At 39.9% G+C, this 25,100-nt stretch overlaps 1 protein-coding gene across 1 annotated transcript in view; it reads left to right on the top strand.

The window, feature by feature from the left end:
* Positions 1–4,779: 4,779 nt before the first annotated feature.
* LOC137265885 (uncharacterized) overlaps positions 4,780–25,100 on the top strand; it is a 37,005-nt gene continuing 16,684 nt past the window's right edge. The window contains exons 1-11 of the mRNA XM_067801345.1: positions 4,780–4,829; positions 8,826–9,066; positions 9,294–9,949; positions 10,668–10,782; positions 11,425–11,561; positions 12,032–12,190; positions 12,600–12,683; positions 13,102–13,263; positions 15,132–16,767; positions 17,526–17,667; positions 23,317–24,778. Of these exons, the coding sequence (XP_067657446.1) occupies positions 8,847–9,066; positions 9,294–9,949; positions 10,668–10,782; positions 11,425–11,561; positions 12,032–12,190; positions 12,600–12,683; positions 13,102–13,263; positions 15,132–16,767; positions 17,526–17,667; positions 23,317–24,778 (4,773 nt within the window). The 5' untranslated portion in view covers positions 4,780–4,829; positions 8,826–8,846. The remainder of the gene's footprint in view (positions 4,830–8,825; positions 9,067–9,293; positions 9,950–10,667; positions 10,783–11,424; positions 11,562–12,031; positions 12,191–12,599; positions 12,684–13,101; positions 13,264–15,131; positions 16,768–17,525; positions 17,668–23,316; positions 24,779–25,100) is intronic.

Here is a 25,100-nt window from a genome sequence, read left to right as displayed (position 1 = left end):
CTTTGGGGTAGGGTAGAAAATTTGGACCCATCCCAGTCCTACACTCAAGACATTATGTTATTTAAAAGACTTCCATGCATTACAATAGATATCACACATTGGGACGATGTGTGTGACAGTGTTGAGACAGATATGGGATTAACAGTGACTTGTTTTCTGATCACAACGTAGTAATCCCAGCAGCTAGGGTTAGTCTGTCAGGATTTAGTGGAGATATGGACTGTTCTGGAGAGATTAAAGGTCTTATATTGGGATCTAGAGTCATTGTGTCAGCATGGTGTTGCCAGGGGTCACTGTCACTCTCAAGCTACGGTACAGGAGAACATTCAGGTCATTTGCTGGAACATGTGGAATTTATGCATTATGTTGATCGAAGGGCTCAAGCAACAGATAGATTTCTACATACAACTAATAGGGTCAGACCAGTTAGCATTCTGGTGTATTAACAATTCAGAGAATGAAATGGTTTTAATGTTGCTTTGAAATATCCAGTTAAGTGTAAACAGTAAATGAAACTTCCTGAAGACTGAAGTTCTGTGTCTGAAATAGCTTTCTGTAAACCCCACTTATTTACATGCATCATAAAACATTGCTGAACAGATTCTGATCAAATAAAATGCTAGAATTTGTGTGTTTTTGAATATTAACAGTGGCAGTATTACTAAAAGAGTATGTTCCCTTTCTTCCACCCCTCCTACCCCCCTCACCCAAATCCTGAACGCATCTATGTTTTCACTGAGAGGCCTGCATTTCTCTTACTAGCATCGAGAAAAAGGTGTGATTTAATATAAATTGCTGAAATTACAGAAAAAGGAAATAAATTATGTGAAAGAATTTTTACATGTGACTATGTAATGTTCTGGGGTGGGAGTTGGGGTTGGATGGTGTCATCTGACATGCATCATCACATGACCTGAATGCTATTCAGATGGATCTCTGAAAACTTCTATAATAATAATGGTTTGACAGCCTCAGGTTTCTTCAATGCAGAGCCAGTTTTGTGATTGACATGTCTGATCTGGGATCTAAGAAGTGACCCTGCCCGGTAGAACACTGTTTTGTGGTCAGAGATCGGTCATACATCATCAATCATATACACAACACAAACACACATACCTACTATCTGTCAGTACATAGGGACAAACCTTTCACCCAGTTTTCTGTATGTGTGACATTATCTCCTTTCTATGTGGATATACAAGCATTAAGTGGAATGTCCTACTGTCCACAATGAGAATATTATGATCTTGTATAGCTTATATAAATGTATTTATTTTCTGGATAATTCTTATACCCTAGAAATGTTTATTTTTACTATTGTTGTATTTTAGAGCTGCACATAATCAGGCAGGCTGATGTTTATATGTATGCCGGAGGTCATTTGGGGTCATGTTACTTCTGTCACTTCAAGTGAGTGAGTGAGCGATGAGTGTTTAACAAGACATTACCAAAGTTGCATGTGAAACATATTGACATTTTTGGCATTTTTCCATTTTCCAATTTTTAGATTACATGTCAGTTGATTTGAATCAACTCTTACTGCATTTAGTACTCAACTATTTATAGGGAAATTGAGATACTGTATGTCATTCTATTTACAGGCACATATTAGAAATCTTTTTAAAAAATAAAATCATCCAAATAGTCCTATCAAAAGCTAACTGTTTGAAAAGCTAGACTATTGCTCATGTGTGGACTGTTGTCAATATCTCTCACCATCGTCTTTCAAGAATAATGTTAATTCTGGAATTAGAAATTGTTGGATTTGAATTTGTCAGTCAGAGGAATCGTTAGAATAAACTCTTCCGTTTGAAACAGTCTGTTTGATGGCTTAGTCGCCACAGAAGCTAATGCCTAAAGAAAAATACTTTTCCAACATTTTTTCCAACATGTGTTAATTACATGCATGGATTGATAGCAATTCTGAAGGAGTCTTTTGTTTGTATTTTTTCACTTTTTAAGTCAGTTTATTGAGGAAGGTTTCCAAAGTCTGACCTTAATACACTTGGTTTGATTTACTCCCTGTTCGGAGTACAAAGCCATGAGTAAGATATTCAACTTAGTAAGGCACTAGTCCTTCTACGCCTCTCCGATACTGTTTGGCAATTGTCCAGCTTGAGACAAAGCACCTTACCATGAATAGACTTGTATCTGTGTAAACCGAGGAATGTAGAACTCAGAAAGCATGGAGAGATAGGACTGACGAACTATCTCCTTGTGATAGGCACCATTCACAACATTGTCCATTTGTCACCTGACTGTGGCTAATTACAGCTTATGACTTAGGTATGCCAGGTGATGGAACTGATCCCCATTGTACCTAACTATTTATACACATGACTTTGCAGCTTGCTGGAGATATATCTTTTTATTTGTTGTGGAATGTGAGTACCCTTTTCATATAGTGTGAGATTTGCATTTCAACGGTTGGTCTTTTGTGAGATTGTTTTTCACCTGGCTTTGGCAATAAATAGGTAAATAACTGGAGATTTCACGTTTATATGTTTGACTAATGTAAGTTTACTCAAATTACAAAGTTATGCCATGCAGCTAACTGCAAGTACAATGGTCACATATTTCCTACAGGTATATTGTACCTGTGTATGTTGATATTGCCAAATTACATATATAGACTTAAAATATTCATCTATTTGTCCTTCATTTTGTGTGGAAATAATTATTTTAGTGAACTTCAATTCTTAGAAATCATATTGTTAGGAACATGCTGATAAAACCCCTTATCTCACCTGCTGTGGGTTGTGATAGGTGGAGAGATACATTTTTTTCTAATCTCAAAACTGGAATTTGCATTTTCCTCACTTTTCAATATTTTTCCCAGTACTAAAAGAACATCTGTTTCATCTAAGTTTTTAAGATATGTTTAGGCTAAATAAAAAAAGTGAAATGTTTCTTGGCATTGGCACATCACTTTTATTTGTACGCATGACAATTTTTTATTGCCATTTGAAAAAAATAGTTTTGACTTTGGCCTCATCCCGATCAGCCATTTGTCCACTACAAGACTGAGTGTCTGTAAGATCGAGTGTCACTGAATCTACAACTGACTAGCACATGCTAAACTTCCCAAGCTGTATTTCTGAGAGGAAATAATAAAAATGTGTTTCTCTCGCGTCACTTTTTTTTCTATCAAAAATTTTTAAAAACCCTACTGCCCTCGTCACTTTTGAAAAAAATGTGCCTGAGAAATTTTTTTTTCTTTTTATGCAGCCTTATGCATATATTTTGATGTATGCCAGTGTATCTACAGCAAGATATTGTCATACATATAAATTGGGGCTTAATATATTATCTAGTGGATTGAACATCTGCCCAAAGAGTAGAAGGCCATAGACCTGTCCTCAGACACATTGTACTGAAATACATTACATGATAATAAATGTTGTAAAATGGAAAGCACTGGAGTTATTGAACTAAGGCTAGTCATCTTAGAGTGAGAATACCATGTGCAGTGGAAATAACCATGAGCAGAGCTGTCAAATAAATGTAACTGAAAACCTAAGTAACTAAATCTTTTGAAATTTACCTATGGCCCAAACAAGGAACCAAGGGTGACAGCTACTACAGATGAGAAAACTGGTTGATTTACAAGGAACTAAAAGTGATTCTCTTACAGTGAATAAAATTAACTGTGAAAAGAAACCGCTAAATACTACTAAGTGTCTAATGTCTCAACACTACAGCATTCTTATATAAATTCACCAATATGATGCTCAAAATCCACTGATCTAATACCACAACTGCAAGTCAAATACCTGAAAAACAAATCAGTCCTACAATTCTAATACCTAGGAGTGAATAGTATGAAAAATGGGCTGAATAAATGGACGAATAGGCTAGTATATCTGTTACCACCATCTTATATGTTCCAAACTACTTCGTATTTCACCTGCACTCAGACCCCATTTCTGGGTGTATTCATGCGATATGACCAGTATGCACTGGGTATATGTGGGCAAGCACCTTGAGTGAAAAAACAAAAATAGCTTCAGAACAACAAATCTGAAAGTCACAAAACCAGGGCCTGGATTTTAAAAGCTCTCATAACACTAAGATAGTCGTAAGTTATTGTTAATGAATGCACTTACAACTATCTTAGCACTGAGAGAGCTTTGAAAATCTAGGCCCAGCCACTAGGAATCACATAATCCATGATATTGATGATTACTATAGGTCTCTGATCCTAGGAAATGACAAACTTCTTACGTTCAACTTATCCTGATAATTTTGTAAATTTTATTTTTATGTTGACACAGATAATCTACTTTTATGTATGATAATTTAGCTTAATTATTTCCTGAGCTTTGTAAAGCTTCTAAAGTAGAGATATATGCACTGAGCACTTCTTTGTCCATGTTAAATGAAGCTTGATAACAAGGATACGGTTAAGTTGATACAGAAGAGGCACATATATACCGGTACCTTCACATTTAGAGCCACAGCATGACCATCATTGGTCAGATGATGGGGTCAGGGGTCATGACAGATGCTGAGAAAGAAGACCATGGACATGTTTAACAGCTTCTGTGCATTACCAGTGTGTGAAGTTCTGCCTCTGTATAGGTGGTGTGTGGAGTTCCTCATGCTGGGAGACCTTGTGATTGGTCCAGTGTGACAGCAGGGGTCATAGTTGACTTGTCAGGGCCGGTTTTGACCACATCAAAGATTAATAATGCTGTGATCATGAGGATTTAAGTTAGGATTTTTTTTATATATTTTATATATGTGTGTTCATATTAGTTTTATCTTTTTCAGAGCCAGATGCATTTTATGTTCCTCCGGAATATCAGCATGATGGACACACTTACAAGGTAGGGGTCAGCTGGAGTGAGTGAGTGAATGAGAGGAGAGGATGCGTTGGAAACAGTATTATTACATAGGAAGGTATGAAGTAATAGACATTCATGGTATATTCAATCTGAAGTTTTTCAGGGATATTTAGGGTACAAAAAGTGGCCAGTATAGAGTGAAATGACATGGAACCCTTGTGCTGACATTTGTGTGTTAGTATGGCTCTTATGACACTTTCTGCAGTATTTCTGCAGTGTCGTGGTTGGGGACGTAAAGAATGGGCTTCATACAATATAGCCATATGGGGATTCAAACTTAGGGGTATAGCATGTTGATGCTTTAACGATTAAACTACCAGACAACATCCAGTGTGAAGGATTCAAGTCAGGGGGTGTGAGGTAAAGGATCCAATGGGACTCCAGGCTATTTCGTACCTGTGTTCCCCAATGCACTAAAGACATGGGTCCATTGTCCATATGGGTATAATGTGTGAAGTCCATTTCCTATCTGATACTAAAGTTATATTGCTGGGATGGTGCTAAACAGGGCATTAACTCATCTATGCTCATCTATTTATTTAGGATGTAAATGTTGTCTACATCAGATGAAATGCCTGACAATGCTTACCTGTGACAGGTGTAATCCTATGTACACGTTAGGCTTTACCTTCATTGTCAGGACTTAAACACCTCTTTGATGTAATGTTAAGTACTCGTTACAGTAGTAGACATGCTGTGCAGGAGGATCTCAGAATGTACAAATAAGTTAGGACAACATTACCATCATTTACGTAGTGCAATATTTGTGTTTAGTTCCTGTCGTCATCCATGTCATGACTTCAGGGAACACTGGCATCTTAAGCCAGGGGATTGTTTCCCAAGACAAGCAGAATTATGCTTTGACAAACAACTAACAACACTGCATTCTCGTAACACGTGCACAGTCCTTTCATATTACTCATAACACACACATTGGCTTACATTTATCTCATTCTTACTCATGTTTTCATCTCAAGCAGCATGTAATTACATTTAACAACAGTTAAACCAGTTTTTACTCTGTGGAAGTGAATTTAATCTAAATATAACTAAATTTCTGTTGAGAGTAGTGATGCTACCTAGCTTTTTTAAATCTTTACGTTTACATTACATTACAGAGTGAATCATTGGAACAGACCAGCTTTTGTGTCTGTTACTATAGTATAAGTTATGATACATCCCTGCCCATGCTACCTGTGACGGTACGTGGTAGAATAGGCCTTCAGCAACCCATGTTTACCATAAAAGGCGACTGTGCTTGTCCATTCTAAGTAAACTTAGTCTCAGTACTTTTCGTTACACTCCACTACTGAGTCTAACAAAACCTTATGGGAGGTCACATCAGATAACCTTTAAAACTGACCAATCAGAACACAGCTTACCAAATCATGAAAGTGGACATTCACACATACATTTTGAACTTTTTATCTCAAAAAGGTTTGAACCTGAATGATTCCAAATGCTATGTAGCGTACAGTCTCTCCTGGGTGATGCACACAGCGCACGTTACCACCATTGCAACAGTGAGTAAACAGTCGCTGCAAATAGTGTTTTGGGCAGTATTCAAGGATGTCATCTTGTGGAAATATTACCTAATGGTAACCATGTCAACAAAAACCCAAAAGCATATGTGCTGCATGTCAAATAATTGTGTTATATGCAGATTTTTTTTGTGGAGAGATCTGTGTCAGTAACCTGAATATTTTGCAAGTCCCGCCGATCCCTATGTGTCTGATTGGTTAAATCTATTTAAAGGTCTCACTATTGATTGGACGGTCATGGGTCGCTCAAAGGTTACCTGACGCGACCTTTTACTAGGGTTTGTTAGACTCAGTGGTGGAGTGTAAGGAATAACACTGATACTAAGTTTACTTAGACTGGTGCTTGTCTTAAGAGGTGACTAACAGGATCACTTGGTCAGACTCACTGACTTGGTAGACACATGTCATCAGTTCCTAAGATCGATGCTCATGCTGTTGATCACTGGATTTTCTGGTCCAGGCTTAATTATTTACAAACTGACGCCATATAGCTTACTCACCCTGCCCATGCTTGTTGATTTTGGGCCTGTGGGATAGCCTACTAGTTAAAGCATTAGCTCATCATGTTGAAGATCTGGCCGCTGGATTCAATTCCCAACATGGGCCCATATGTGTAAGGCCCATTTCTAGTGTCCGCTATCATTATATTTCTTGAACATTGCTAAAATCTTTAAAAATTCAAACTCACTTACTCACTCACCCTATGCTTGTTGATTTCTCAATGTGGTGAACATGCTCAAAGTGCAACATCTCAGCTTTCATGTAATATAACTTAGACTTCATGAGCAGCTAAATGAACTGTTGATCCTTCAGTCAGCTGATACCAAACGTCAGTCCTAGACTGTCTTCAACACACACAGGGTGTAGCGGGTGGGCTTAAATACCTCTCCTTGCTCTTCAAAGTACATTGTTAATGACCCAAGTATTTAGTTGTTGTGTGGTATATGAATCATGTAAACAAGCACCTGCATCAGCCATGTTTGTCTTGTGAGATCAATGAGGGGAGAACCTCTTCAGTGATATCAGTGTATGGCCATCCATAACCCGTTTAGTGATTACAATCAGTTGCATGTCTTTTGAAGTATGGTCTATGTCCTCTCACTCTTCAGGAACATGTAGACAAATATGGATCACTAACAGCAAGTTGTTCAGTTTGGTTACGATTCCATAATTTTGATGTGTTAATGTATGGGATATTGTTTAGAAAAAAGACTAGCATGGGTGGCTTAACCTATTTCAGAAAATGGCAAACTTTGTAAATGATTAGGGGTTGCTCATATTCTTATATATCAATCAAAGGTTTCAAATTCCAATAACCACCCATGAAATCAGGTACTGTGATGATCAAATAGGAGCAAAATATCATATTGTAAGTGGTGTCAGGGCATATACAGTATCACACTTTGTTTAAAGGGTAATATCTGTGTTTCCACTCAAACATTATGTTCAACCCAGAGCACTGAATATAGTTCCTGACACTTATTAGTGATGCATTCAATTTTCAAGAATGATGTTTAGCATACCATTGTTATATAAATTTGCAATTGAAGTGAAATCCTTTAATTTAGAACTCATTTAGCTTCATGTTTCTATTTTTTTTTATCCATAAAAACAACACAGAAATACCCCTACTGTCATAAATAATCAAGTCTGGACCAGACAGTCACATATTTGCTATCATGAGCATTGATCTATTAATCTACCCTACTGGGATATGAAGATATGCATCAATTAAGTCACCAGCCTGACGATTCAGTCCTGCTTGTCACCGCTTGTGATAATCATAGGTAACTGTGGTCCAGTTTTAACCTGTATCGTTTGAGAGTGTATAACTTACTGGCTCGGTCAGAATCATGATTGACTCTTCTGTGTAATGTAGCTTGCATTAAACTGTCAATCTATCTTCTGTTGACTTCACGACAGTGGGTTAACCCGAAATTACATGTGTAAACACATACATGCAGGAATGTGACTAGCTCTCATGAATGGTTCCCATGAATAGTTTTCATGGCAGTATGAATTTTCTAATTGCCTGAGCAACTTTTAAGTTTCAGTGGTATATTGACAGTCTCTGAATCGCAGGATGCACTCCAGTGGACCAGAACATTTTGGTTGTTTAAGATATTTCAGTCGTTTTCATTGATTTGTAAATACAAGACTTGTACTGACTAGATTTCTTAGTGCTACTAAAGGACATATATGTTTGCCTTAACTTCTGTTTCATGGTATCAGGTCTTTGCATGATATTTAGAAATGGTACATTGTAATGGATGCCAGCTTCTTAAGTATGAAGAACACAGCGAATGAATGGCATGATTCAGAGAGCACATATGTGTGCATGAAAGAACAACAAAGTAGTTTACATAACAAAAAACTCTCCTCCCTATTTCATGGTAGTTTAGACAAGAAACAGAAAATACATTTTTCTCTTTTTCAGTCCCAGCTGTTTTCGCTGGGGATGACAATGCTATATGCCGTCGAACACCATGATGAACAGAAGCCAGAGTTGAGTCAGAAGTTGACCGATCTCCTCAGTCGACTAACAGCAGATGACCAGAATCAGAGACCCGAGCTGGACACTGTGATATCACACTGTGAAGAAGAGCTTGATGGACAGTCTTCCCAGGATATATGTCTCATCTTGTCCACAGTCACTCCCTCAAATAGTTCTCAAGAAGGTAGTATATCCATCTCTGTCTACTCATACCCTTATCCAGTTCTCAGGAAAATAGTTTGTCTGTTTCTGACTGGTAATGCACTCAACTAGTTCTCTGGAACTCACTGTTTTTCAGGAAGATACTATATCTCTGATTCTGCTCTCACCAACTTCTGTGGAAGATTGTATATATCAGTCAAAACTTCCAACAACACTAGTGGTTAGCTAACTGCTTTTGTTTCATTTCAGCCAATGGCAGCAGTATTCTTGATCTAACAAGTGGCCTTACTCAGTATCTCCAATCTCAGTCAACCTTTGTCACCCAGTCACCTCTTCCGTTTTCTCCACCAACTGAATCCAATAACTCACCACACCTAAACATGGATCATCAGCATATACTAAGGACTGAACAGCATTCTTCAGGGAAGCATCATCATCATAGGGAAACTCCATATTTAGATGATAATCAAAATGTGACTAGTGTTGGAAGTAAACACTTTGTGTCTGATGTACAAAAACGTAACAGTAACCAATCACATGAGCAGAGTAAACAGACTATAGAATACTCATCGTCTGTAGATGGAAAAGGATATTACGCTGAGGATCATGTGACTTCCAAGATGGCCAGTAGCGCACATAGTCCTGGCATCCAGGAATCTAGTGTGGATGGTGTCACCAGACACAGTGTGAGGACAGCTGGCTCCTTCCATACAAACCATCATAATCAAAGGACAGGTCCCAGAATGCCACAGCAGGTGGGTCCTGGTGGTGAATATTCCACTGAGAAGACGGAATATATTCACAATGGACAGCTTTCCTTGCCAGAGAACACCTCAACGCCAACATCCTCAGGTGTAGAGGACAATCAGTCTTCACCTTCACCTGCTAAGGAAAGGAGGAAACAGGCAAGAGTTGTCTTTTCTTGTATCACATTCAGAATCATTTGTTTTTGTGTCATTGTTCCTCAGTTAGGTCAAAAGTTTCACAGTTTATCAGTGCTGGATATGTAAGGCTATCCATATTTTTCTGTGTCTCCAATCTCCCACCAGCTTTTATTTCACTTTCCACCAGTTTTCGCTGGATGAGATAAAAAATATTCTTTTGTTTGCACATTCAAAAAGAAAGCAACAAGTCAGCTTGATCAATTCATTATGAACAATTATCAAAAAAATATTTCTGCAGGACAGCGACTTGATTTTGATGTAATAAAGTCTATTTCAAGTTTATTACCAAATGATCCGTGAAGATCCTTGTCGTCAGAGGCAGCAAATGGGATGGTCAGCCTTGCTGCCTTGGTTGACACATGTCATTGTATTCCAATGATCGATACTCATGCCGTTGATCACTGGATTGTCTAGTTCAGACTCACCTGTTTATAGACTGCTCCCATACAGCTGGAGTATTGCGGCATAAACTAAAACACTCACCATTACTAAGTGATCTAGCTGGTACAAAGATGGTTGTCTGCTGAAAGTTCTGTGCACAGATTGGTTATTGAATCATTAATAACTCAGAGACCAAAATGGCCCACAAAGTGTTATGTGTGTGCAGGCACATGTAAATTACACAGAGTCTGCTTAAAAGTGATGTCACAGTCTGATGTCTATCTCAAAATGTTGACAGGGAATGACAGTTGGGGATATTCTTGATTGGATCAACCGCTACCTAAATGAGCAAGAACTATGGGCCATGTGTCGAGAGGGAGTTCTTGCCCTTCAGAGGAAAAAGAAGCATCTGCGTAAGTACACAAATCATGTGACTCACAGGAAAAGGAATCCATAGCTAGTGTAGCATTTGATTGGCTTACCAAACAATTATTTCACACCTTCAAGTCGTATGCTGCTCCCTGATTGGCTCGTAATAGAGAGAGAGAGATAGGCCTGAGTATCGTTGAGTTGTTGAACGTGCTGAATGATGTTGCTGTTTTTATATTGTGTGATTATGAAGCTATAATTAATACGCTATTATCATTCACATATTTATCATAAGAATTGATTTCAATATCTTTTTTCATTTATTGAGGTATTAACTTTTGTCATGTGAGTAAACTGTTCAGAGAACAGCACTCTGTTTATTTTCATACACACAAAATTGAAGTCATTCATTCCAGAGTCAAACAGGTTTTAGATTTTATTCTACTTTTGATGTCAAATGCAGAATGAAAGTACAAGCACTTGTCGCTGCTGGCTTGTGCTAAGATTCTCCCTTGCAGGTAAAATAAAAGCATTAGATAGAAGCAAATAAAATAATTCATAATATTCATTATTTTCACATCAAGCTGTCTTCATTTTTAGTCACTGGCATGCCAAGAAGACAAAAACCCAGATAATTCCTGTTTGTAATTAGTATTTACAGTACATGTGCTGTGCTTATTTTACAGCAGCTTACATCTCCCCCGACACACTGGTAGTGCGTGGAGATGGCAGTGTGACCTTCAAGGCAATCCCAGAAGACAAACCTCTAGAGGTCATCTTTATGGCACCAGAACTTCAACAGAAAGGAGTCCTGTCTGAGAAGGTAACAGTGGCTCTGGCACAATACCACAGATACACATCAAAAGGAATCTCTTCAATTTGCATCTAATTCAGCTTATTACTTAATTATTGTAATAGATCAAGGAATATTAGTGTACAAGGAAAAACAGTTCCTACATATGTAGAAGGGTATTGATTGCCTAGTTATCTCAGGCACTGTGGATACTATTGCAGAATTGCTTCCCTTGGACTGCTTGAGACTTATGATCAGTTTTGAATCCTGATTTTCCACGATGATGTTTCTAGGTTTATTAGCACCATAAGGCTCAAGATCTTCAGCAAAGTGGTAAAAACCCGAGAATTTCAAAATTTAAGATTTTCCTCCCACTTTTAATTGATGTCACATGAATTAACTGGCACAGTGGTTGAAGTGTTGTTAAACCTACCTCACTCACTCACTGATGCTAAACTGATCATTGGCAGAAAGGGTAAGTCATCTGTTTCCAATTGCAGACTTGCCTCTATGGTTTGGGCATCACCCTGCGCTGTGTCGCTGGCCAGAAGTACTCCACCTCCCTGTCTCTCAGGGTCAGCCAGAACTTTGAACAGCTTCTGCTGGGCCTGCTCCAGCCAACCCCCGAAAGCAGACCCTCCCTACAGACCTGTCTCCAGGTAACATACACTATCTGTGCAGACTTAGTTAATGCAGACCCTCCCTACAGACCTCTCCTCAGTTAATATAGATCTTCCCTACAGACCTGTCTTCAGGCAATATAGACCCCTACAGACCTGTCTCCAGGTAATACAGATCCTCCCTACTGACCTGTCTCCAGGTAAGACAGACCCTCCTTACTAACCTGTCTCCAGGTTTTACAGATCCTCCCTACTGACCTGTCTCCAGGTAATACAGAGCCTCCCTACTGACCCATCTTCAGGTAATACAGATCCTCCCTACTGACCTGTCTCCAGGTAATACAGACCCTCCCTACAGAACTTTTTCCAGGAAATACAGTACCTCCATACAGACCTGTCTCTAGGTAATATAGATTCTCCCTTGTCACCCTGAACTTGTTTGTTCTAGATGTGTGACAACCATGAAGCAGAGGGCAACCCACCCTCCAAGCTGTCTTGCCAGGAACTGTATGACACAGCTGTCAACACCTCTGTGAGTGGCTGGATATCATACACCGATATCGTTTATTGACCCCAGTTATAAAAATATAATGAAGTCACAAACTGAAACCATTGATGAAAATTGACATCAAATACTGATACCTCTCACTGATAAATATTTATATCACACACTGAAACAATTATTTGATAAATATTGATATCACACAGTGAAAACGTTGTTAAATATTGTTAAAACACCAAAGCCATTTGCTGAAACCATTCATTTTCATGCATTGATCTTATGTATTGAAACCGTTCAATAATATGTTTGATATATATTGAATTCATATGTTAATAATGGTATATGTTTCCATTTATAGTTTGTATTTGCTTTAGAAAGTCAACATAATGATATTAAGATTATTTTCTTCAACAAGCAGGAGGTAACATGTCTTGATGTATTCCACCAGAAACAACCACGCCCACCCCAGCAGCCCCAGGAGCCCCAACAGACACTGCCACCACCCATCCCACCTCCCCCACAGGATGACGATGTGGTTTCTGAGGAAGAGCTGAACCTAGAATATGTTGTGGAGGAGGAACAGGATCTGGGCTATGATCACATCCAGGGGGTCAGTACTTGTGTCAGAGATCACATCCAGGTGGTCAGTACCTGACTGGGATCACATCCAGGGGTCTGTACTTGTGAGGGAGATCACATCCAGGGGGTCAGTACTTGTGTCAGAGATCACATCCAGGGGTCAGTACTTGTGTCAGAGATCACATCCAGGGGGGGAGTACTTGTGTCAGAGATCACATCCAGGCGGTCAGTACTTGTTTGGGTGATCACAGCCAGTGGGTCAGTATCTGTGTGGGTGATCACATCCAGGGGGTCAGTGCCTGATTGGGATCACATCCAGGGGTCTGTACTTGTGAGGGAGATCACATCCACGGGGTCAGTACTTGTGAGGGAGATCACATCCACGGGGTCAGTACTTGTGTAGGTGATCATATACAGGGAGTCAGTTCTTGTGTGGATGATAACCTCCACGGGGTGAGTACTTGCGTTGGAGATCACTTCCAGGGTGGTCAGTACTTGTGTGGATGATGACCTCCAGGGGCCAGTACTTGTGAGGGAGATCACATCCAGGGGCAATACTTGTGTGGGAGATCACATCCAGGGGCCAGTACTTGGGTGGGAGATCACATCCAGGGGCAAGTACTTGTGTGGGAGATCACATCCAGGGTGGCCAGTACTTGTGTGGGAGATCACATCCAGGGGCAATACTTTTGTGGGAGATCACATCCAGGGGCCAGTACTTGTGTGGGAGATCACATCCAGGGGCAATACTTGTGTGGGAGATCACATCCAGAGGCCAGTACTTGGGTGGGAGATCACATCCAGGGGTCAGTACTTGTGTCAGAGATCACATCCAGGGGGGGAGTACTTGTGTCAGAGATCACATCCAGGCGGTCAGTACTTGTTTGGGTGATCACAGCCAGTGGGTCAGTGTCTGTGTGGGTGATCACATCCAGGGGGTCAGTGCCTGATTGGGATCACATCCAGGGGTCTGTACTTGTGAGGGAGATCACATCCACGGGGTCAGTACTTGTGAGGGAGATCACATCCACGGGGTCAGTACTTGTGTAGGTGATCATATACAGGGAGTCAGTTCTTGTGTGGATGATAACCTCCACGGGGTGAGTACTTGCGTTGGAGATCACTTCCAGGGTGGTCAGTACTTGTGTGGATGATGACCTCCAGGGACCAGTACTTGTGAGGGAGATCACATCCAGGGGCAATACTTGTGTGGGAGATCACATCCAGGGGCCAGTACTTGGGTGGGAGATCACATCCAGGGGCAATACTTGTGTGGGAGATCACATCCAGGGTGGCCAGTACTTGTGAGGGAGATCACATCCAGGGGCAATACTTTTGTGGGAGATCACATCCAGGGGCCAGTACTTGTGTGGGAGATCACATCCAGGGGCAATACTTGTGTGGGAGATCACATCCAGGGGCCAGTACTTGGGTGGGAGATCACATCCAGGGGCAATACTTGTGTGGGAGATCACATCCAGGGTGGCCAGTACTAGTGTGGGAGATCACATCCAGGGGCAATACTTTTGTGGGAGATCACATCCAGGGGCCAGTACTTGTGTGGGAGATCACATCCAGGGGCAATACTTGTGTGGGAGATCACATCCAGAGGCCAGTACTTGGGTGGGAGATCACATCCAGGGGCAATACTTGTGTGGGAGATCACATCCAGGGTGGCCAGTACTTGGGTGGGAGATCACATCCAGGGGCAGTACTTGTGTGGGAGATCACATCCAGGGGCCAGTACTTGGGTGGGAGATCACATCCAGGGTGGCCAGTACTTGTGTACCTTACAGTACACACCTATACAGCTGAAACACAGCTGTCTCATGGAAAACAACACACCTACACAGAACTATTTGGTTTACAAAGAATCATAATTATTTTATCTTTATGCAGCACTCTTCAACGGATGGGAATGCTTTGGATGATGGAGAAGAGTTCTGTGTGGATGAGCCAGCTGAGTTTGAGGTACCTTCCCCTCCCCCAGGTTTCAAGTCAGTCAAGGAGAGCCTGCCTGAGCAGTCAATCGGGGGATCTGCTTTCAAGCCAGTAGCACTGAAGTCTGTCCCAGCTGTAAATGGAGAACAGCGTGTGCCTAGTGCCTTCTCTTCCCCTGCCACTCATTTCAAACCAATAGTGCTTCATGATGCTTCCGCTGATGCCACTGTGCAGGAGGATACTAAAACTACAGACTTTGATTTCAAGGAAAAGGAAACTGAAGTTATGAAAAAACTTCGAGAGTTAAAAAGTGATTTATCTAAACCAAGAAAGCTTTTTGCGAAAGAGTTTGAAAGTAGTGACGAAAGTCGAACCAACAGTAGCAATAGTGGAAAGGAACCTTCTCAAGCCAGCTCCCTGGAGTCTCTTCTAAAGCAGCTCCAAGTTCAAGGCCAGATGCCCAACACCCAGAGTCTTGCATCAGCCATTGCCCAGCACCTAAAAGGTCAAGTTGCAACCGAGAACTCCCATCATGCAGCTGAAATGATTAACCCACAACAGGTTCCTCACAGGATGACAAGCGGACCTCCTCTTTCACCAGGCATGACCTCCAGTGTTGTGCAGCAACAAATGCTATCTCCAGCACACTACCCAACCATGATAAGCCAAGGGGCATCTTATCCTCTTCCAGTTCCTACTCAGATGGACAGAGCTGTTACATTCCCGATGCAGTACAGCGGGTACCCAGGGTTACCTCCCCTTCAGATGCAGTTACAGCAGGACCCAAGGACAGGGATGGTGAGCTGGGTTCCTGTCATGCCCTTCTCCCAACCAGCCCTTGGTTCCTCCCTCCCAATGAGCCAGTCCCCAGAGTTCTACAGGAACACCTCCAGCATTGCCAGTCAGCCATTGTCTGGATACTCCAGCGATGCTCAGTCCAATCACCACAAGTCAGAGATGAATAACTCCATCCAAGATGAGGAGCTGAATTCATCTCCACATCGGAGCCGGGGTCCGTCTTCTGCTTCCAGTACAAAGAGTGGAAGGGAATATGTATCGCCACAAAGAGGAACTGTATCCCAAACATCCCCAGATGGCTACACATCTGAAGCTAATGTCCTCAGCAGACAACAGTCAGAGCAGTTTCACAATTCAAGTCCAGTTTCAAGTCAGGGAAAACAAAATGTGCATAATCCACCCCAGCATGACTTTCATGGCCGGCTGATGAAGGAATCCAGGTCTAGTCCTCATTATAAGCATTTCCAAAGTTCTATGAAATCTATGTCAGTGCCAGATCACCAACCAGAATCTCCAGGTGCTACAAGTCCTCAAAGATTAGCCAGTCAAAATGTGGCCAATCATCATCCCAATGACTCCCAAACCTCCTCTCCATCCCCCTCAAAAGACAGTGGTGTGAGTGGAGTCCAAGTTGCCACTAAGGCCTACAACAGTACAGATGCCAGTCTCATTGATAGGCTTCTCAGTCCAGAAAGCCTTCACAGACAACAAGTTCAAGGTCGTGTTCTTCAGCTTGTAAGAGAAGGGCAGGGATTTGATATGCTTTTTGAGCAGAATTCAGAAGACTGTGCAATGGGTAAGAACATGTCAGGACATTTTGTGATCAGAATATTATATTAGTATTTCAGCAGTATAACATGGCACTCGAAGTCACAAAACTGCTTCACATATTTTGTGCCATGTGGGTAATTGAACCCAGGTTATCTGTCTAAAATACATACGCAAAAAAACAATCATACCTTATGTTACTAACAAGTGATATTTCTTTGTATTCATTCCAGAATACTTTAAGGGTATGTGATGCTCTCTTGTGTTATTGTTCATAGCAGACAGTAAACTATTTGATGTATTGTTATATATTGGATGATTCTGCAAAATGGGCGGATCTTTTGTGTACTCAAAAGTTTATGTGACTTTTTGTTAAAAACTAAATGTTTTTGTTATCATTAATCATTGAAGTGTTCATACAGGGATGAGGAAGTGAGTGGTCGTTGGAGAGCCGGAGATGTTGGTAGTGTTGTTATTTTCTGACACTCCAGCCCACACAACCTCAACCCATCTCAGTATCACGAGACACTAATAAATTCATTAATGCCCTAGTCCTTGTATCATCTTAACAATTAAAACTCTTTTCTTATTTGAAAAATAGTATCTGTCATTTAGGAACCTACTTACATAGTATTGAGGTAACAGGTGTTCTGGATGTTTAATCTTTAGATCTTTAACATAAGAATATGTTCACATGTGATGTCTTGAGGTCACATGACCTCCATTTGACAATGCAATCATCTTAGAAAATATTTCATCTTCAAATATCATTTTTTTTGGTTTCAGCTGAATACATAACATCACTAGCTAATTTGAAGTGGGAGACTTTTGCAAGTGCCATCACCGAGAAGTACAGTCAGCTGTACTGGGGGCAGGAGCTGCTTTCTAAACTGTATGACATCATCAATGCGCGTCCAGTCCAAACTAGGTACTGTCCATATTGTCTATCAGTGGACAAACATTGTATAACACTATGACGTCATCAATGCCCACCCAGTTCAATAACAACAGAGTACTGTCTGTATTGTGGACAAACACTCATCGGCACTAGTTTTATTTGTCAGGAGTGGTTTCAGTAGACAATTTAATGGATGAATATTGACAGATTTTACTTTATCGATTGTAAATTAGTAACAGAGTGAGACACTACTAAACATTTGTGACACTAAAGCATTTTAGAGTTTGGGATAGAAGTAGAGTCTGAAAATACTAAAGGCAGCTTAATATCCAAATCAAATTTACCATATACTTTCAGAAATTAATGGAAATATTCACTAAGACTATGTATCCAAATAACCTAATGAATACAAAGGGATTCATGTCAGTTGAGCACTGGCATATACATACTTCCCAGTGTTCTATATAGTATGTATACCACATCACAGAGCTCTTTGTGTGTGTCACAGTACCCATTGTTAAACACTCCTTTCCTGTGTGCAACAGTGTGGTAACAATAGCTTGTCTGTAGCTATATATGCTTACATATAACACCTATCTGTCCGCATGCTAGATTCTAATATGTTCAAAACTTTTGATATATATTTCTTTGTCTCCTTCATCTTCTCAGCCCTCTTCCCCTTCTTCCTTGACATCTGTCTTCATATTTCTCTTCTCATCATAATTTATCATCGTTTATCTCCTTGCCTTCATCTTCTTTTTCTTCTTGTCCCCTTCATCATTTCCTTCTCTTCCTCGCCATCTATTCTCCTCCTAATAGTTTTTCTCCTCTCAGTCTTTTCTCCTCCTGTGTCCTCTGTTGTCTTTTAGATTTCTCCTCCCATCCTTTTTTTCATCCCCATCATTCTCCTCCTCCTGTCTTTTTCATCCCCATCATTCTTCTCCTCCCCAATCTCCTCTTCTGCCCATTTTGTCTCCTTTTTTCTCCTTATTCCATCTTTCCTCCTTCCATCCTTTTCATCTTTCCTCATCCTCCCATCATTTCTCCTCCTCTCATCTTTCCTCCTCCTCTCATCTTTCCTCCTTCAGATCCTTCTCCCATCCTATCTCCATCAGTTTTTTCATCTCCTCCTGCCTTATATTTTCTCCTCCCATCTTTTCTCCTTCTCTCAATATTTTCTCTTTTCCTATGTTTCTACTTCCCACCTAGTCCTCCTTCCTTTCATTAAGAAAACAAGACATTTTGCAGCCAATACTATCTTTTTTAGAAATAAATGTAAACATGTACAGTTGTAATTTAGACATGTAAATATAACATGATGTAGGTGAGCTTGCATGAAAACAGTTTCTTGATTCATATACACGTGTGTTATGGTAACACATACAGGAGACAAAAAAATGGAAAAGAGCCTGTTTTCCTCTCCGTATCAAAATATCAAAACTGATAACATTTTTATGAAAGCTACCCTCCATATTCCGTGTTAGGACAAAAATGACTTCTGTCAGTTGGTGTTTGTTGGTGTTATTTAGTTCTGGGAAAGTCTTCCTCAATGTTAATTTTTATACGTGTCACAGTACATGGTAACATAAGTCAGCCGGATGCAAGCCAACAAGGAAGTACAAAATACTGCTGGTTAACAAATTATCTTGGCAGTTTTATTAACATTTTATGCAGCACAGTATTCAGTTGTGGTTTCTGAAAGGTAGGTAAGTTATGGTTCATTGCTTGTAAACTAGACATTACTACAAATGTCCTATAACAAAAACAAAACGTCATGATCAGCAATGGTAAAGTCAAATGTTTCGTACTCTAGCATAGGAAGTAACATGTACAATAAGGAATCTGAATCACAGACCACAGTTCATAGCAGGACTAAATTTATGATTCCCACACTATAAATTAACAGATGAGTTGAAATGTTGATTCATGTCTCTTAGGATCTTAGACCTGGGTGGCGCTGTACAAAGCAATCTTAGCAACGAGGTGATCGTAACTTCCATCGTACAGCTGTACAAAGCAGTCGTAGCTCTGATGTGATCATAACTTCCATGGTGCCATTGTACAAAGTGATTCTAACACCGAGGTAATCGTTGCTCCCATGGTACAGTAGTACAAAGTGATCTTAGCACTGAGGTGATCGTAACTTCCATGGTGCCATTGTACAAAGTGATTCTAACACCGAGGTAATCGTAACTCCCATGGTACAGTAGTACAAAGTGATCTTAGCACTGAGGTGATCGTAACTCCCATGGTGCCATTGTACAAAGTGATTCTAACACCGAGGTAATCGTAACTCCCATGGTACAGCTGTACAAAGTGATCTTAGCACTGAGGTGATCGTAACTCCCATGGTGCCATTGTACAAAGTAATTCTAACACTGAGGTAATCATAACTCCCATGGTTCAGTTGTACAAAGTGATCCTAGCACTGAGGTGATCGTAACTCCCATGGTGCCATTGTACAAAGTGATTCTAACACCGAGGTAATCGTAACTCCCATGGTACAGTAGTACAAAGTGATCTTAGCACTGAGGTGATCGTAACTTCCATGGTGCCATTGTACAAAGTGATTCTAACACCGAGGTAATCGTACCTCCCATGGTACAGTTGTACAAAGTGATCTTAGCACTGAGGTGATCGTAACTCCCATGGTGCCATTGTACAAAGTAATTCTAACACCGAGGTAATCGTAACTCCCATGGTTCAGTTGTACAAAGTGATCCTAGCACTGAGGTGATCGTAACTCCCATGGTGCCATTGTACAAAGTAATTCTAACACCGAGGTAATCGTAACTCCCATGGTTCAGTTGTACAAAGTGATCCTAGCACTGAGGTGATCGTAACTCCCATGGTGCCATTGTACAAAGTGATTCTAACACCGAGGTAATCGTAACTCCCATGGTACAGTAGTACAAAGTGATCTTAGCACTGAGGTGATCGTAACTCCCATGGTGCCATTGTACAAAGTAATTCTAACACCGAGGTAATCGTAACTCCCATGGTTCAGTTGTACAAAGTGATCCTAGCACTGAGGTGATCGTAACTCCCATGGTGCCATTGTACAAAGTGATTCTAACACCGAGGTAATCGTAACTCCCATGGTACAGTAGTACAAAGTGATCCTAGCACTGAGGTGATCGTAACTTCCATGGTGCCATTGTACAAAGTAATTCTAACACTGAGGTAATCGTAACTCCCATGGTACAGCTGTACAAAGCAATCTTAGTACTAAGGTGATCCCTTTCCTCAAATGAAGGCTTACGACTGTTGTAGTGCTGTCAGGTGATTAATTAAACATCAATCAACGGATGTGTTTGATGGTACAAGTATTGTGTATGACCAACTGTGTTTGCAGCATCTCACAGATATCCTGAACCATCAATATTATTCCCTCATCACTTAAACCTGCCATGTGTTTTCGATCAGCACCAAATATGAAATAGATATTTTTACTGTTAGGAGTGTTATAAAATAATTAATTTATTACAACCAATCAAACATAAAAAATAATTGGTTAGCATCATGTATCAAATTTTCATGGTTATGTTTGTTAAAGCCTAAAAATATACAACAAACACATAGCTCTTTCAAATCTTTAGCAGAATTGCATAAAATGTTTTTGCAAATTTTACATCTTTAAAGGATGGCTAGTGTCTTGGGAGCATAAAGTTCCCACAGTCTTTAAGATAAATTTAATCCTGACTTGAAAAGCGCTGGTAGTGTTTATGAAATTTAACAAAACCAACCTTGTGAAAAATATTGTTATTAAAAGCAATATTAACTGTTCCAACGCTGTTTGATTAAGAGCAAGATTGATTGCTTGGCTGTTAAGTCGTTTCAACCGATATTTATCTTGTTCAATCAACCGGACCACCATTAGGTTCTTTCCACACTGATTTACATGTTCTTTAGATCACACCATGACTATAAGTTTGTGAGAATTTATATAGTCAACTTAAGTTATTCTATTCTAATTTTTTCAGAAATATAATTTGTTTTACCATTATCCTGAAAACACATAAAATACTCTCTTTTCTTTCAAAACATAAAGATGCCAACAGAACCAGAACTACAGATAACTTTTTGGGTCAGTGAGTTCTGTACTTGCGTTTGTGCATCTCAACTAGGTATCCTAATTTACCTTTAATTAACCAAATAAACCCTACCCACCTCACTCAAACGCAATTGGATGTTTTGCCATTTTCCATTAACTGTGAAAGTATAACAAAGTTTAAATGTTGATGTATGAGTTTGTCATTATATTTAATCTGTGATATGATAAACAATGAAGTTAAACCTGAATAATTGTGTAATTTAGGCAGATAAGCAGCTTAACTGTACCTCTGTCCTACGAATGTGTCTTTAAAACAGGAAAATATCCAATGGCCTGAAACAAGCACTTGTTGAGAGTATGGGTGTAACAGCATGCCAAGGGTTTGGTTCCTCTTGCCATGTAGGAATGTAATGGTGTATAAGAATATAGATATAATGTCAGACTAACCACAGCATGTCAAAAGGTAGTGAGCCTAACTGTATTCTCAATGTCCAATGTTTATAGAATTATCATTTTATTGCGAAGGGATCATTAGCAATGCCGTATCCAACGTTTCACATATGTGGGTAATGTGGTTCACAAGATATGTGTCTAGATATTCAAGCTTTCACTGTTGACAATATCTTGGGAGCTGACACTATTGTGACCGTGCAGCATTTAGCTTGAACTCATCATGTATGAATAGTGAAAACATTAGAATCAGTTATGTCCTTATGATGAAATCATCTGGAAGATGGTGGGTAGTACAGTGGAAGCTGTCTAAACCAGCACTTATCAGGACTGACGAAACATCCTCTTTAGACAACATGCTGGATTGTAGAGCTGAAGATAAATGTACAAGCCAGGACTGAAATTTTACGCCAGTGTTGATAACTTGCTGGATTGGACAGATGCCAGTTTTGACAGCTTCCACTGTATCTCCAAAACAAGCTCTTTCAGTAAACATGAAGGAGGAGTCACTTTAACAAGCAACTGAAGTTTCAAATTGCTTTTTTATGCACTTTTATATATAAGTTTGATTTTAGCAGACTTCGACCTACCTCAAACACTCAAAATGTATCTTGCATATTTTGTTTCCTGAAGTTTAATGCAGATTTTGCATTTTTGGGGAGGTAACAATACAAAGAGTCAAACAAAATGGATTGTGATGCTGGTACATAGTAAACTAATTTGAGTGAAGTTGACAAATTATGTAGAAAAACAGACATAAAAACAGCTGCATTTATGTCATTGTTGTGGTGAGGCTGACTACCCTTGACATCACCTTGTATTATGATAGAAATGAGTGATCCTTAACATGAACATGGCATGTCAAGTACTCTGTTTGAGTTCTTAAGTCATTTTCACATTAATTATTTCAATCAGCAATAAAAAAATTACTAGCTAAAAAAGCATGGGCTTATACACGATTGTTTCTAGAAAGGTTGGTCAAGCCCTCAACAGTATCAAATTTGGAACATAAAGTTTGCAACCTACGGGCTTACAAGAAAAAATTGGCTTGCTATGTGCCTGATGAACCAAAGATCAATATTGAACTAAAATTTGTATAAGAAGAATCTGATTCAGGAAGTTTGTCTTTATTTGAATAATAAGTGCATTCCTGAAATTTCCTTGTAATGTTTCAGTGCATCAACTCGATCACCGCCCCCTCCTCCACCAACAAGATACTCATCCTACAAGGCAATAGACGGCACACGTGACCATCCTGAGACCAGAACTCAGGAATGGAAGAATCGCTTTCATCATAATCAGTTATCTGAACCAAGCAACACCTCCAGCGCACAGCTGGAAAATAAAAGCGTTGTGAAAGATTCTGTTTTTGAACAAAGGGAGAGAGGTTTTAGTGAAAAAAGCAACAGATGTGATCGATTATTGCCACATAAGTCAGAACCACTGCCAAATAAACCACAAATTGTGACTAAGAGCAACTTCAGTCCACGTGATACTCAAGAAACAAAAATTGCTATTATGAGATCGCAGTCTGCTTGTCAAGGAGCAGTGGCCTCAGGCACCATCAGTGAAACATCAGATTCCACAGACACGGAAAAGAGGGAAAAGAAGAGACGATTCAAGAAACGTTATGAGCTTGACCGAACCAAGAGTTCCTCAATGCATAATTTATCCAGTGGTGCAATGGTGTCAATGTCTGAACACAGGCGATCAGATTCCTATGTGGTGGATATACCTGTTGATGCTGGAGTTCCTAATCATGGGGAGATAACTCCCCAGAACCGAGGCACACCACAGTATCAGGACTCTCACTTAGAGTTCCATAATGACCATTTTAAAGACACTCAGTTTCGACATAGAGATTATATTGTGGACAGAACCAGTAGCCATTCTCCTGCTAAAAGTGAGATGAGATCAGGGGTCAATTTGAGGTACTCAGACATAGGTCACCGAGGGTCAATACAGGAAACTTTCATTGACCACTCCAACAGACCACCAAGCAGAAATGCTAGCTCCTTATCTGCAACACCAGTCTTCAATCTAGAGTCCTCCTCAAGAAATCCAAGTGTTAAATTCGAGAATTACAAATACAACTCTCTACCTCGTGACGCCTTTAAAAGGACGACGTCTATGCCGTCACAAAGAGCCTCTTATACTACACAGCAATACCACAAATCTCATCAGCCTGTTCTTGATAGGCAACAGGAAATATCTCAACGAGTGGGTCGAGATCCAGATCGCATAAATAATTCATTATCGAATGTTTCCGGAGGGGATATGGTTTCAAAGTCATCCTATGAATCGGATAGTGAGACCAATTTCCGTGATAATGTACGAAGAACATCGGCAAAGATCATGCAGCAAAATCTGAATGACCGCCGAATCTCGCAAGGCAGCTGGAATTCTTACCGTGGGAATGGAAGTGTAAAGGAAAAGGTTTCTCAAGCTAAGCTTAACAAATCTAGTCAGAAAAGCTCCTCAGCTTCAACATTACATAACCGACTGTCAGACTCTAACATCAAGTCTTCAGGACAACAGTTTCTACAGGTCTACTTGAAAAAGGGCCAGGTCGTATACCACTGGGCTATCATTCAACTCAGTATGTCGTCAGAGGTGGAAACATTTATGCATGAAATTGTAAGTTGGTTTATTTAGTATTTTTCCTTTATTCTTTATAACAATACAATCTGAATTGTGTAATTTACCCAGACAGTGTTTTCACACTTGTTTATCACTCTTATACGTTTCCTCATTGTTGTATCTCACTTAGACAGCATTCCTTATTGTTTTATATAACCGACACAACATTCATCATTGTTGTTTATCACCAAGACAACATACATCATTGTTGTTTATCACCAAGACAACATACATCATTGTTGTTTATCACCAAGACAACATTCATCATTGTTGTATATCACCAAGACAACATTCATCATTGTTGTATATCACCAAGACA

Source organism: Haliotis asinina, chromosome 15, assembly GCF_037392515.1.
Source record: "Haliotis asinina isolate JCU_RB_2024 chromosome 15, JCU_Hal_asi_v2, whole genome shotgun sequence".
Classification (NCBI taxonomy): domain Eukaryota; kingdom Metazoa; phylum Mollusca; class Gastropoda; order Lepetellida; family Haliotidae; genus Haliotis; species Haliotis asinina.
Note: the sequence above shows the minus strand (reverse complement) of the source record. Positions and strands in the feature narration are given on the sequence as shown.